Source organism: Neoarius graeffei, chromosome 12 (assembly GCF_027579695.1).
Source record: "Neoarius graeffei isolate fNeoGra1 chromosome 12, fNeoGra1.pri, whole genome shotgun sequence".
In the NCBI taxonomy this organism is placed as follows: Eukaryota; Metazoa; Chordata; class Actinopteri; order Siluriformes; family Ariidae; genus Neoarius; species Neoarius graeffei.
In genome coordinates, this window is record NC_083580.1 from 14,743,208 (window position 1) to 14,758,163 (window position 14,956).

A 14,956-nucleotide genomic window follows, 5' to 3' on the forward strand; every position below is an offset into this window, starting at 1 on the left:
CGCAATAAAAACAAACTTTTTCATTGCAAGTATTGTATTTAAAACTGTATGGATGTGCCAGAAGCCAACATAAAACTATGCGTTCTTAGTCAAAAGGGATTCATGATCCAAAAGTGGAGTCTGGGCAATTAACACAAGAACTTATTGCTATGTTTGTGTCCAGCAAACAAACAAGTTAATAAAACCAAGAAGTGGATATAGAAACCACTCAATGGGATTAGATCCTTACACGCTAACAAAAAAGGATTTTTCCTACTAGTTGGCAAATTATCCATCCGTTGATTTCTCCGACATCTCAAACTACCTGGTGCCGCAGACATCTTTCTACACGGAGACACAGATAAAAACCTGGAAGAGCATGGAGGAGTACAACTTTTTATACGTGGCTGGGTTAAAGATCTGCGGATCAGGACACTACAAGATGGATGGCGGGAGACGGAGCTAAGTGCAGGAAGAGTGTTTATTTTAAACAGGCGTGATATTTACAAAAACAAAGCAGAATCGTAAAGCAGAGTATTTAACCTTCCTCTGGTGTTAGCTTTCTGTTACTGTCTCTTATGTTAATGGGTCGGTTTTGACCCGTGTCTTAAATCAGCCATAAAATACCCTAAAAACAATTATTTATCATCCAAGTTGTTTCTTACCTCTTGGCTACCTTGTTAGGCTCCCTTATCCATGAAAAGATTGGTTTTAATATTTTTGTTGTGGCCCCCTGGGCCTTTATTTTAACAGCATACCCCTCATTTTCAATATAAAGTGGTCAAATGAACCTCAAGAGAATAATGTAAACAAATAAAAGGTTGTTCTGTTACCTGACTATTACTGAGGGGTATTAGATCACATCTCTTAAATGTTAAAAAAAAAATTTTTAATTTTAATATTATCAACTATAGTAACATCTATGGTGTTTCGTACGGAAGAGTGATAGTTCCACTAAGAAATACATATATATTTTTTTTAATTTCTGATAAAAAAAACTCAGAATTTTCGAGATTAAAGTCAGAAATTTCGAGAAAAAAGTCAAAGATTTTGAGAAAAAAAGTCGAAATTTTCGCGGAAAAAAAGTCGAAAATTTCGTCAAAAGTTTTGAGAAAATAAACTCGAAATTTTCGAGAAAAAAGTCACAAATTTAGGCTACCAGGAAGTACCAGGTCATTCAGAGCTGACGGAGACTTAGTCTGCTACTACTGTGTTTAGTGCTGCTGAAATGGACGACTTAATCAAATGTTATTTCGGGATTGGGTTTAATAGCAAAGAGATCCTTGCAGTCTTGGCACAGAATCACAATATTGTGATTTGTGTTAGTCTCTAGCAAACAGAAAGCCGCTGCCTAGAAGTATTTGAATCTACGTGAATCACATCACCAACCGACTTCCTGTACCCCGGTTGTCACAACTCCGAATTCCATGGCCCTGGTCTCAGCCATTCATGTCTACCAGCCGCGAGTGAGTGTCACTTCCGTATGGAAGCCCGCCTTCTACAGATTTCTGACTTTTTTTTTCTCAAATTTTGACTTTTTTTCTCGAAAATTGACTTTTTTTTCTCAAATTTTGACTTTTTTCCTTGGAAATTTTGACTTTAATCTCAAAAATTCTGAGTTTTTTTCTCAGAAGTTTCCAAATAAAATATAAAACCCTGGCCCTATTGCTCTGCCGTAGTTTCAGGTCCATTTCGACCCATATATATATATATATATATATATATATATATATATATATATATATATATACATACTTCAAGAAAAGGGCAAAAAAAAGTCCTTTTTTTTTTCTTTCTGTTGACTATCAGTGGTCTCATTGCTGGATCTGTACACTCCAGCAAGGAGAAGAACACTAATGTAGGCATCCAGGCATGCCCAGATTTTTGTACCATATTTGCCTGGCTTACTGGGCATGTATTGCCGGAACGGGCATTTTCCACGGAAAGGGAGAAAACGTTCATCTATTGTCACCTCTGGCCCTGGGTTGAACATCAGTGGAAGGAGTTGCACCCATCTCTCCCAGACATCCCTGATGGGAGCAAGCTTGTCAGATTTTGCTCTGGTGTCTCTGTTGTCAAATCTGAGGACTCTTGATATCATTCGAAAGGTCCGAAGTGACATTGTTGCCCGGAAAATATTCCTGCCTGTCGATGCGTCCCAGAGACTATCAGTGGCCTCACTGCTGGATCTGTACACTCCAGCAAGGAGAAGAACACCAATGTAGGCATCCAGGCATTCCTCATCAATGTCATTCCACATGTTACCATGGACTTTTTTTCCTTCAAGGTTTGTCATAGCAATTATGACTTTTTTTTTTTAGTGACAATGGCATAAACAGATCAAAACATGACTTGATGTCACTTACTCTCGTCACAGCAAACCTTGTGATCCCAGGGGTCATTTTGATGACATTTGCAGCAGCTGTCCTGCCATGTACGTCAGGAGGTACTGAGCTCCAACAGATGTTGCCACTTTTGGATCGGAATGTTTCAGCAGGAGCAGCTTCAGCATCGGTGACAACCTCATCAGACTGATCAGATGTGTTTGTGTCTTCCGGTTGAAACGCCACATCATCCTCCTCCTCAGAGACCTGCTCATCTCCATCGCTATACTGCTCTGTGTCCCCTGCCTCATTATCAGCAAAGATATGATCCAGAGCTTGGCTTACATTCAGTCCTTTTCTCATTGTTGCATGCTGTAAATTGGAGATGTGTACTCTGCAAGTCACCAACTCTAAACTCAATTGGCCTTACATGCCTGGACATGTCTGTCTTTGTTTGTTCTGTCAAACAGGCAAAGAGAAAAGCCCCTGACTGAAGCTCAAGTGGTTGGAGGAAGAACTGGCTGGAGGCTGTTGGCTGATTGTGTGTTTATGATTTTAGTTTAGGCATTTATTGTTGTTTTATAATCTTATATTTTAACTGGGTCGAAATTGACCCTAACAACACACAGGTCACAATTTTCACCAGAGCATTTTATAATTTAGTAAAATTATTTTTTTGGATTTTATTTTGTTTAAATAGAAGTTCCTGACAAAGTCAAAAAGTCTTGATGCAATAAACAAATTTATGTAGTACTTTTATGCTTGCTAAACCTAAAAACGGGTCGGTGCCGACCCGAACACTAGAGGAAGGTTAAACAGTGTTAAACAAACGTGACAGTGATAATACTTTGCAAAGCCTCTGTGAAAACCGCGTCCATAACTGTGCATGCCAATTGTGCTCAAATCAGTATCTGCTGTTTCCCATAACGACTGGGTCCCAAGCGCACGCGCAACGTGTTCCGTTGGCGCTCAAGCTGCGCCATACTCAAGTGCACGAAGGCATGACAGTCAAGTGTTCACCTGTTGTGTGACCACAACTTTTAGCTAACGTGTATATTTCCATCAAAATACCTCATTTTCATCGATAACCCATCGTAAAGCATCACAAGCTGTAGTGTGACTGTAGCTTAATGAGACGGATGTGACGTCAGATGCAGCCCAGCAATTGTACCCTACTATGAGTAAGAATTGGCTTCAACTCGAAAAAAAATTCACGGCCCACTACATGGTGTTTCGCGGCCCAGTGGTTGAGAAACGCTGCTCTAAAGTACTTGTGTACCCTTGGAAACATATATGTTCCTTTTTGGCCCTAGAAAGGTACATATAGTTACCTCGAGGTCCAATACTGAGCCCTTGGGGGTACATTAGTATAGCTTGTACCTTGGGGGACAGAAATGGACTCCTACTGTACCCCTGTTTCTGACAGTGTAGGTAATTACAGTAAGGGAAGAGCATGGTAGCTTTAGAGCAAAGTGGAAAACTATTCAGTCAAAAATGATCATTTGTATAACTAGAAACTGGTATAACTGCTATATTATAATGGGAATAATATTATAAAGACGTTAATATAGCTTTACACCACTTACTGGAAAGGTACAAAGTAATTCGATGTGCCCAGATTGTCCTGTTGTTGGAGGGGGGGGAAAAAAAACCTTTGGATATAATTAAGTTTGTCCTTCAGTCCAGAAGACAACACCTCACAAGCAATCAGATTTTTTTTTTTCATGTGAACATTTCGGGATTTTGAAAGTTGTTGTAGTGTTCACTAAACAATAACTTTCCTATGTTGCATCCTGTAGGCCTTTGAGTTTATGACACACATATTTAACCCTTCATAGAACTTTGTCATTAGCCATGTTAAAGGTCCCATGGCATGAAATTTTCACTTTCTGAGGTTTTTTAACGTTAAAATGAGTTCCTCTGACCTTCTTAAGTCACCCCAGTGGCTAGAAATTTCATAATGTGTAACCCAAGCTATGCCCAACATTTGAGAATGGCGCGTCAAAACGGCGCGTTGATAAACTCTTCCCTTTACTACGTCAGCAAGGGAGATGATCCCCACGCCCCCCCCTCTGGATTCCCACCCACTGTATGAATTGCCCGCCCAGTTGTAGTGAGGAGACCATAGAAGACACAACAACATGGCATCACCTAAGCGAGCGAAACATGGAAGTTGTGCTGTACATGGATGTGACAACACAGAAAAGAGTCTGTTTTTACTGCCGACGGGAGAGCCCCTGAAGACACAGTGGCTTAATTTTATTTACTTCAATAATACGCCGTCGAGTCTACCTAAGATGGTGCATGTTTGTCGGAAGCATTTTCCTGATGAATGTTTCCACAACTTGGGACAGTACAGGGCAGGTTTTGCACATCAACTGTCACTGAAGCCTGGGTCCGTACCAAGCATCCCTGCCGCATCAGCAACAAACACCGAACAAGTAAGTGTATAACTGTTAAGTCATTTCGCCGTGTTTTAAAATCGGTGCCACGTTAGCCTTGCAATGGCTACATTAGCTGTGCAGCTAACCGCTTCCTGCAGTTAGCCAGGTACTCTGCGCTATAAAACCAAAAAGCGTGCAGCATGCTCTGTTAAACTGAGTTTAGTCTGGAAATTGACTGTAACTTATGAGCTTATGTTTTGCCGTGTTTTAAAATCGGTGCCACGTTAGCCTTGCAATGGCTACATTAGCTGTGCAGCTAACCGCTTCCTGCAGTTAGCCAGGTACTCTCCGCTACAAAACCAAAAAGCATGCAGCATGCTCTGTTATAATAGCCAATCAAAACAGTTTTTACAAAGACACCCACATTCTTTTTTTAAGTCACTCGTTCATTTTATTTGTTTGTTCAGTAAAAACCCAAACATTTGTTGAATTTATTTTATTTCCTCGCGTCGCACCTTAATGACGTCAGCGCGCGGTATTTTTCCCTTCACGGTTTGTTCCTTCTCTCTCGCCATAGTAAGACACCCACATCCGCTTGTTCTGACCCACTGGAGGTAGCGTCACAGTGCTGTTAGCCAATCAGAGGTAACACGTTTACATGTCATGAATATTAATGATAAGACCCGCCCCCACCCTCTACCCTTCCCTGCCTCCTGCTTCTCATTAGCAAAACGACGCACTGGGAAAAGCGCTGAAATGGGGCTTTCTCCCAGGAGGCTATATCTACGTGCCGAGGGTTCATTTCGAGAAAGGCTGCGGATATAACATCCGGAAACCTCCACGAGCCCATTTAAAGCATCAACAAACCACCATGCCATGGGTCCTTTAACATTAACGTGCTTATTGTGCAATTTGAAATTGCGAAGTCAAAAATGAGTACTGGAAATGCGTGAATCTTGAAAAAAAAAAAAATCTCAAATATTGAATTTTTGTGTGTGATGATTCGATAAAACAATATTTCACAAAATTTATAATGGAAACAGTTTTACATTTATGAAAAAAGAGTGTAAGAGCTATCATGAGAGGAGAAAACCCAGCTTTAATCTCATAACCTCACTCAATAGAAACGCAAACCATTCACAATTGTGTTTTGTCTAAAAAATTTTTAAATATTGCTTCTATTTTGGGCAAAACGGCAATGGAAACCCAGCTAATGATGCACAATGTATTCCTCCTCCATTTCAGCGGAGACTTGTACGACGCCTCCATAAAGCCAGAAACGCTGATCGCCTCAGAAATAACTTTGCACTGGTTGAAATGGATGTGTTTGAATTTTAATGTAGCTTTATTGATATTTTTCCTTCCTCCCTTGTGCCGTTTACAAATGACAAAATCCTACAGAAGGTTAAAATATGTCAAGATTGATTGATTGATTTTTAATTATTCTTCTTTAGGGTGAATAAGGTGGTGGTGATGGTCCAGTGGCAATCTTCTCATAGGCTGGTGGGGCATTAGGGAACTGCACAGGAGAAAAAAAAAGAAGAAGCAGGATTTCTTAGGAAAGCACAGTGATGAAATGCAGAACTAAATCTTTTTTGAATCAGTGAAAACAATTCAATAAAACACAAACTTTTAAACCAAGAAGTAAGAATAAAGAAGCCCCCTTGTAAACATGTAATGATCATTTTTTTTCCCCCAGAGACCAGTAATAGTTTTATTATCCCCCGCTGGCTGAAAGGCCCCAAAGCGGATTATGTCGTGGCGATTTCCGTCTGTCTGTCTGTCCCTCCCTCTGTCCCAGGAAGGGTGCTCACCTTCTGAAATCAATTCCTCTCACAATTTTTGGAGGAATTTCACGAAACTCGGCAGGATTCTTTGTTATATGTCGGTAGTACGCATATTATAATTTCGTTAAATTGGGTCACATTTAACCAGAGTTACAGCCCTTGATTTAACAACCTTGTACTTTCACAATTTCATGAAGGTGTGCTCGCCTTCTGACATCAACTCCTCTCACAATTTTTCTTTTTTTTTTAAAGATTTTTTTGGGCTTTTTCACCTTTTATTGGATAGGACAGTGCAGAGACAGGAAATGAGCAGGAGAGAGAGACGGGGAGGGATCGGGAAATGACCTCGGGTCAGAATCAAACCCGGGTCCTCGGATTTATGGTATGGCGCCTTATCCACCTGAGCCACGACGCCCCCTCCTCTCACAATTTTTGGACGAATTTCTCGAAGCTTGGCAAAAGGCACTGTTATATGATGGTAATACGCATATTGCGATTTAATTTCGTTTGTGAAAATTTTACCAGAATTTTGACCCTTGATTAAATACCTTGTACTTTGACAATTTCATGAGGGTGTACGTTCTTCTGAAATCAACTCCTCTCACAATTTGTGGAGGAATTTCACCAAACTTGGCAAAAGGCTTTGTTATATGATGGTTACACGCATATTGAAATTTCGTTTAATTTGGGCAAATTTTACCAGAGTTATGCCCTTTGGCAATTTCATCAAGGTGTGCTTGCTTTCTGAAATCAACTTCTCTCACAATGTTTATTATCCCCTGCTGGCCGAAAGGCCCGAAGGGGGATTATGTCGTGGTGATGTCCGTCCGTCCGTCCATCCATCTGTCCCAGAAAGGGTACTCACCTTCTGAAATCAACTCCTCTCACAATTTTTTGGAGGAATTTCATGAAACTTGACCAGATTCTTTGTTATATGTCGGTAATATGCATATTGCAATTTCATTCAATTCCGTTGCATTTTACCAGAGTTTAGTTGCCAGCGGGGGGATATTGTGCTCTCAGAGCACTCTTGTTCACCTTTAAAATCACAAGGTGTAATGTACAGTACTGTGCAAAAGTCTTAGGCCCCCCTATTTTTTTCATACAAACTGTTATAGATTTCTATTTTATGACTTCTACATTATCAAGTCAGTACAAAAACATTTTAGAGTTCCAAACGTTCATTTTCCAGCACAAAATTAAACGTTACAGGAAAAAAATGTTTGTATCTGAGCAGCATATTCCATAAGAGAGCACTTTTCAGATTAAAAAAGAAAACATAATGAAGGCTGCTGGGTTTTGGTGCAAAATGAAGAAGCGAGTGTGACAGTCAGAGTGTCCAGAAGAACTGTGGCTGGTTCTGTAAGACGCTCAGTAAAACCTACAGCTCGTTTCCTTATCAAACTGCACTCATTGGACCTGAGACTACCAATTTATTTATTTATTTTTAAAGCAAAGGGTCGTCTCACGCCAAATATTGACTTTGTTTCATTTATTATGGCTTACTGATTACTGTTTATAGTTATTTTTTTAAATGTTGAAACATTTCATTATTCTTTAAGCCATTTTTGGGCTACAGCATTTCTTTACACGTGCCTGAGACTTTAGCACAGTACTGTATGTTCAGCAACATGCCTGCAGAGTATTAATTAGAAGGGCGCTCGGTAGAGTGCATACCTCCGCCAAGCCACGTATTCGGATTTGCATCCAAATCAGCTGTTTCTTGGCCCATGGCTCACCTTTCTTCAAAATTTCATCAAAATCCGTTCACTACTTTTTGAGTTACGTTAAGAACAGGCAGGTGAAGAAACAAACGTATGCAAAAACATAACCTCCTCCAACAAACTTGTTGGAGGTACTTCTCAGAAATTTTCACTCTTCCGCTCTCATTATAAACTTCAGCTTTCAGTATTAACTCCTGCCTCATGAGACAACTCTGAATACTTTCTGCAAGTCACATGACCATCCCCCATATTATATTGGTACTGATGAGGAACTTGCCCTTTGTCTTTAAGAAATGCAATGTGAAACCAGCTTTTCGATCACTCTAATGGGAAAATGCACACTAATACACAAAGTGCACATCTTCTTTTACGCTCCAGTAACTTTTAGAGCTAAATTATATGTTACAGTTGAGTGCAAATGTTTGCAAACCCTTATGACAAAATGAGAACAACAAAAATGTCATTTATATGGACGGGTTCCTTCATTATTTCATTATTATAAGTAACAAACATTGGTCAGATAGTGTACATTAAAGTGCATATCATGGGTAAATTCAGGAGCAAGATCAATGTAAATCTCCTATTTTATATTAAACTTTGGTCAAATATCTGTCACATTTTGTCCAATTTTTTTACCTTGCGCAATGCCAGAAAAATTCAGTTGAAATCAAGCCATTTGAGACGAATTGGTCCGCCTCTGAAAAAACTCGGCATTTGGATTTCCCGGCAAACATTGATTTTCGTGACATCATGTGCGGGACGCCTCCCTCTGAATCCTACGTCAGCTCTGGTTTGTTTATGAGGAAACGACCTGGTGGTTTTCTGCACATTTCTTCAACGTTATCGCGTAATTATTAAAATGGTTAACAGATGTATCGTAGGAGGGTGTAGCAACATTACATTCTTCATCCAAAGTTGAAGTAACATTGCGCTCAGGCGACAATTCCATATTTCAATGCAAAATCGCTAGCTGTTAAACTTGGTCTACACAGACTGTGCACTGAATCCGTGCAAGCGCTCTCAGCCTGCTGGCGCTTCCGCACGTAACGTCACGAATCTGGTTCCAGACTCCCTTGGGATTTTTCCAGACGCGTTTTATTGTTTTATTTTTTTTCTGCTGTAGACAGAAAAATGGCCTTGTGCAAAATTACCCTTCTGGATGAGTGTGTAAAGGGGCATACTTTCATCTCATCTCATCATCTCTAGCCGCTTTATCCTTCTACAGGGTCGCAGGCAAGCTGGATCCTATCCCAGCTGACTATGGGTGAAAGGCGGGGTATACCCTGGACAAGTCGCCAGGTCATCACAGGGCTGACACATAGACACAGACAACCATTCACACTCACATTCACACCTACGGTCAATTTAGAGTCACCAGTTAACCTAACCTGCATGTCTTTGGACTGTGGGGGAAACCGGAGCACCCGGAGGAAACCCACGCGGACACGAGGAGAACATGTAAACTCCACACAGAAAGGCCCTCGCCGGCCACGGGGCTCGAACCCGGACCTTCTTGCTGTGAGGCGACAGCGCTAACCACTACACCACCGTGTCGCCCGCATACTTTCATATTAAAAAAAAACGAAATTGGTCCAGAATATGCACTTTAAGATATGTATTGTATATGGTAAGCATAAACAAATTTACCCCATTGCCCCCCCTGCATATTCTTCTTGATGTATAACCCCTGGCAAAAACTATGGAATCATTACTCTTGGAGGATGTTCATTCAGCTGTTTTACTTTGTAGCAAAAAAAAAACAAAACCAAATCAAAGATTTGACACAAAATGTTTATTTAACAACTGAACATCCTGGCTTTGTAAAATATATCTAAAAAAAATGAAATTGTTGGAATTAATGGCACTTTTTTAAAGATCAAGTAGAGGAAAAAATGATGGAATCGCCCTATAACTTGTATTTCTAAAACAGATACCCGCTGTTAGGTTTCTTCACGTCTTGCCCTCAGCCTCAGCCGGAGCGATTACACCATCTCGAGATCGGTCCCCCCATGTCACCCAGAGCCGCTCTGGGGTGAGTCGCGAAAAAAGACAGGAACCCCATGAGTTCACAATCTTTATTCCCAAGTCCCCAAAGACGAAAGGGTACAGAGGTCTTTTATATGTCTGTGTGTGTGTATATGGGGGGGTGTGAGTGAGTGTGACATCACTGTTTGATATCTGTGTCTGTGTGTGTGTGAGTGAAGGTGACATCATTGCATGCTTCAGAGACTGTAGTGAAACCTTGGTCTGAGCAGGTCACATCTTAATTACATCACTGTTCTGATGGAATGTTCAGATGTATGAAACCTTGGCGATGGTATGCAATAATAAGATGTACAGCCTGTTCTTATGATATATGATAGCAATGTTCAGACAGAATGTTCCAAAAGATATCAGTATTATGTCTCGAGCAATATGTCATTACGACAGTACTGTGTCTAGCTGAGACAGAAGGTCACAGAAGAAATTAATACCTTCTTGGTCATTTTAAACAAAACAGAGGGTCACAGACTAAATCCTTTACAATTAAGAATAAATCCTTACACCCGCACAAGCCTAAATACGCGAATTGGTCTGCAGGTAAAAGACAGAGTGCTTGTAGACCTTAACGAGCTGTTATACCTGACTGATTGACAGGAAACATGGCCCCGACAAGAGAGCCGTCAGTTGAAACAGTGGAAAGGATTATAAAACCAGAGGTGGACAAAGTACCCAACTTCATTACTTCAGTCAAAGTACAGATCCCACTGGTCAAATGTTACTCCGATACAAGTGAAAGTTTTACAGTCAGATTTTTACTTAAGTTAAAGTACTTGCTTTTACAAATACTTAAGTATTAAAAGTACATTTTCTGTCAACGCATCGTTGTATTATTGCCACAACGCTTACAAAACCTAACGCCATTACCAAAGACAGAAATGTGAATTCACAAAATGAACGCATGCCGTGGATCATGGTGGTTTAATGTTAAGCTAGCTAGTCAGTGAAACCCCACCTGACATGCTAGCAAACGCTTTTCAAACTCGAAATCATATTGGGTAGCTAATGCTACTAGAAAAGAAAGATTTCTACATTCTGTTTATTTGGCAAGATTATGCTAAAACATTTCTGAAAGGACTTCAGATAAGTTAATGTTATTCATGTTAGCGTAACTCCGTTTTTACATGCTAACTAAGAGTGTCCAAGTTAATTAGCTGTGTGTAAACGTTAGCCGTGGACAACTTGGCGGGCAAATCCATAGAAAGTCATTTGACTAACCAGACTGCATAGCTATTGCAACGTTATCGCTAGCTCTAAAAGCACAGACAACTTCACTGCAAGCTTTCTCTTGGAATAAAACGTTTATATACCTCAATATGCTTCTGCAGGTTGGATGGCGAGTTTTTGTAGGCCGTGATGTGGTTCGTTTTCGGCAAACAAAGCAAACATTTAAAACGAAATGAATCTTTAATCCTTTCAGAAAACTGAAACATGGGTTCATGGGCTATGGGTGTGTGCATTCCAGAGAAGAACCGCCTCCTTCCATTCTGCCATCAACTGATCGTGTTAAATAACGCTGCTGAGAAATCATTGAACTTCATTTTATACAGTTTATGGATGTGACGTGACCCTTGTGATTACTGATAGGCAGTCTCAGTGTCACCTGGGAAAAACCCAATCGCGTTTTAGAAAAGAAAAGAAAAAGCATCCACTTTCAAAGCCGCTTCATAGTAACGAGTAACGAGGACCTGGATAGAAATGTAGTGGAGTGAAAAGTACGATATTTGCCTTTCAAATGTAGTGAAGTTAAAGTCATAAGTTTCCAAAAAAAAAAATACTCAAGTAAAGTACACATACTCAAAAAGTGTACTTAAGTACAGTACTCAAGTAAATGTACTTCGTTACTATCCACCTCTGTATAAAACTCCTTAAAGAAGGTCATTCAGCATGGAGTGTGGCAAAAGATGTTGGTTGTTCCCAGTCAGCTGTGTCTAAAATTTGGAGCAAGTGCAAACAAAATGGGAAGGTTGTAAAAGGGAAACATACAGGTAGACCAAGGAAGATATTTAAAGCATCAGGACAGGAAACTCAAAGCAATATGCTGTGAAAATAATAGAAAATGCACAGCAAAAGAAATGAAAAGCAAATGGGCAAAAACAGGAGTCAATGTTTGTGACCGAGGTGGAAGAAATCGGCTGAAGGAAATGGGATTTACATACAGAAAAGCCAAACGTAAACCATCATTAACACCTAAACAGAAGAAAAGGTTCCAGCAGATTAAAGAGAAGCTGTCATGGACTGTGGATGGTTGGATGAAAGTGATATTCAGTGATGAATCATGAATCTGTATTGGCCGAGGAGATGATGCTGGAACTTCTGTTTGGTGCCAATCCAGTGAAACATATAAAGATGACTGCTTGAAGAAAACAAGCAAATTTCCAGTCATTGATGATATGGGGTTGCATATCAGGTAAAGGCAAGGGAGTAACTTTGATTTTGACATTGGTGGGGACACAAAAGTGATCCAAGGCAGAGCTTCCGAAAGGTTTTTTTTTTTTTTTTCCATTAGATCTTCTAGGTTAACAAGAGCAGCTGTGGCCTAATGGTTAGGGAGTTGGTCTTTGGATCCCAGGTTTGCAGGTTCAAATCCCACCCTTACCTCTCCCTACATCTCCATCCATGGCTGAAGTGCCCTTGGGCAAGGCACCTAACCCAACATTGCTAGAATCTGATGATTTATTACTTTTTTTTTTTTTTAAACACACAATTCCTAATTTGTGTTTAAGCAGTCGTTCTGTCTCTTCCACAGAAATACATGAAAATAAGAATTAAAAACTTTAAGCATTTTTAGCATTAATTTTTTTTTTAAAATTCAATATCTGTATTGTTTGACATTGGAGGGGGGGGGGGTGTCTCAAAATTCACTGACTGCCTTATTGAGACACTCATAAATAGGTGCTACTGGTGGCATTTTCTGTTCTGTAATTAAGCTCAAATTTAGTTAAAATGATATTTGGATATATAATTTAGTGATTGCCTATTATAGCATGATTATGATTACATTAGTATTGCATTTGTAGTATACCCCCCATTTTTTGTCTTTTTGTTGCCCCTCCATTTTCCATATTATGTCTTTTTGTTCCTGTTTCTGTGTTCGTAACGTGTTATGATTTTCACTGCAGATGTGCTTGTGACTTCTTTTATGTTCATGCTGCAGTTACCAATATTTGTCTGTAGGTGGCAGTAAAGGACCATGGATTTGTTGTATCTAGCCTAGCCTAGTAGTAGTAGAAAGAGGTCTCTGTAAAACGGTGAACACAGCAGACTCAGCGGCTGTCACGCTGTTGATTCTGAAATGCAAGTCGCACATCTGCATGGCCATGCAGTAGCCTACATCTGACTACTTACATTCTGTAAAACCATTAGGTCTATAAATTTAACATTCATTCATCGAGGATATTATCTAACACCAAGTTACATTGCTCCAGCATTCCTTTTCTCTGCAGCTATGCAGTAGCCTAGCTCTGATGCGTCCTGTCACATTGCTAAACCTGCCTAAGGAGCCGCAGCAATACTTTTATGAAAGGTTTCCATACATCAAAAGGATTTTGTTGAGTTTTTAAAGCTTGACAGAAACCCTGCACTTACATTCTTGACTTTGAAGAAGAAGAATGAACGAATGTCTCGTTTCTTGGGAGGGGGGCCGTCATCCATGATACTTAAGTCAGCATGCAAGTCGTAGGGCAAGCATGCATGGACATCGAAGTCCAGCTCAATTTGTAGGCTGACTGAGAGTGGGGGGCGCGTGGGGTAGGTCAGGTGTGTACGTGTGAGATACGGGGGGGTTGGTGGGCGGGTAGTCACGGCTGCTGTGGGAAGTGTGCTGCTTTTACAGCAGATGGAGTGACAGCTGGGATAGCCAACTATGTAAGTTAGCGAGAAACAGGTAGCTAATCAGAGAATGATATCTACGTTAGAGGGGGGATTATTAGCAGTGTCATACATTTAACCCTTTGTGTGCCATATAATCATTGCTCAGGTTAAGACATCGGTTTTATTGATCGTGATTACACAGTAGCGGCTGAATATTGGTAGGGACACGTCCCTAGCGTCCCTACCCAAAATTACGCCCTAGGGTAAAGGACCTGGGGAGATGGCAGTCATTACGTCTACAGTAAACGCACAGGTGTACCTTGAAATTTTGGATGTTTTTCTCATTCCGTCAATCTAAAGTACTTTTGGTGACGAAGTCATTTTTCAGGATGATTTACGCATCTTGCCACAGAGCAAAGGGCACTAAAACTTTTTTCTTCAGGAAAGGCAGATCAACTCAATGACATTGCCAGCAAACAGTCCAGATCTCAGTCCAACTGAAAATTTATGGTGGAAATTTAAAAAAAAAAAATGTCCATGACAAGCCTCCGTCCTGCAAAGCTGATCTGTCCACTGCTATACGAGATAGTTGGAACCTGACTGTTAAAGAATATTGTTTTTCATAAGTGAAGTCCACGCCTCAAAGAATTCAAGCGGTCATAAAAGCCAGAGGACATGCAACAAAGTATTAATTGCAATTTTTTTGGTTCATGATTCCATAATTTTTTTCCTCTACTTGAGCTTAAAAAAAAGTGCCACATCAATTTCATTTCATTTTTTTAGGTATATTTTACAAAGCCAGAATGTTCAACTGTTAAATAAAATAATTTTGTGTCATACAGTGGATATAAAAAGTGTACACACCCTGTTAAAACGATAGGTTTTTCTGATGTAAAAAAAAATGA

The 14,956-nt window shown here is 40.1% G+C and overlaps 1 protein-coding gene across 2 annotated transcripts in view; it reads right to left on the reverse strand.

The window, feature by feature from the left end:
- Positions 1 to 5,766: 5,766 nt before the first annotated feature.
- Positions 5,767 to 14,956, reverse strand: part of mlana (melan-A) — a 61,955-nt gene continuing 52,765 nt past the window's right edge. For both annotated transcript variants that reach the window (XM_060935570.1, XM_060935571.1), the window contains one exon: positions 5,767 to 6,206. In XM_060935570.1, coding sequence (XP_060791553.1) covers positions 6,138 to 6,206 — 69 coding nt within the window. In that variant the 3' untranslated portion in view covers positions 5,767 to 6,137. The remainder of the gene's footprint in view (positions 6,207 to 14,956) is intronic.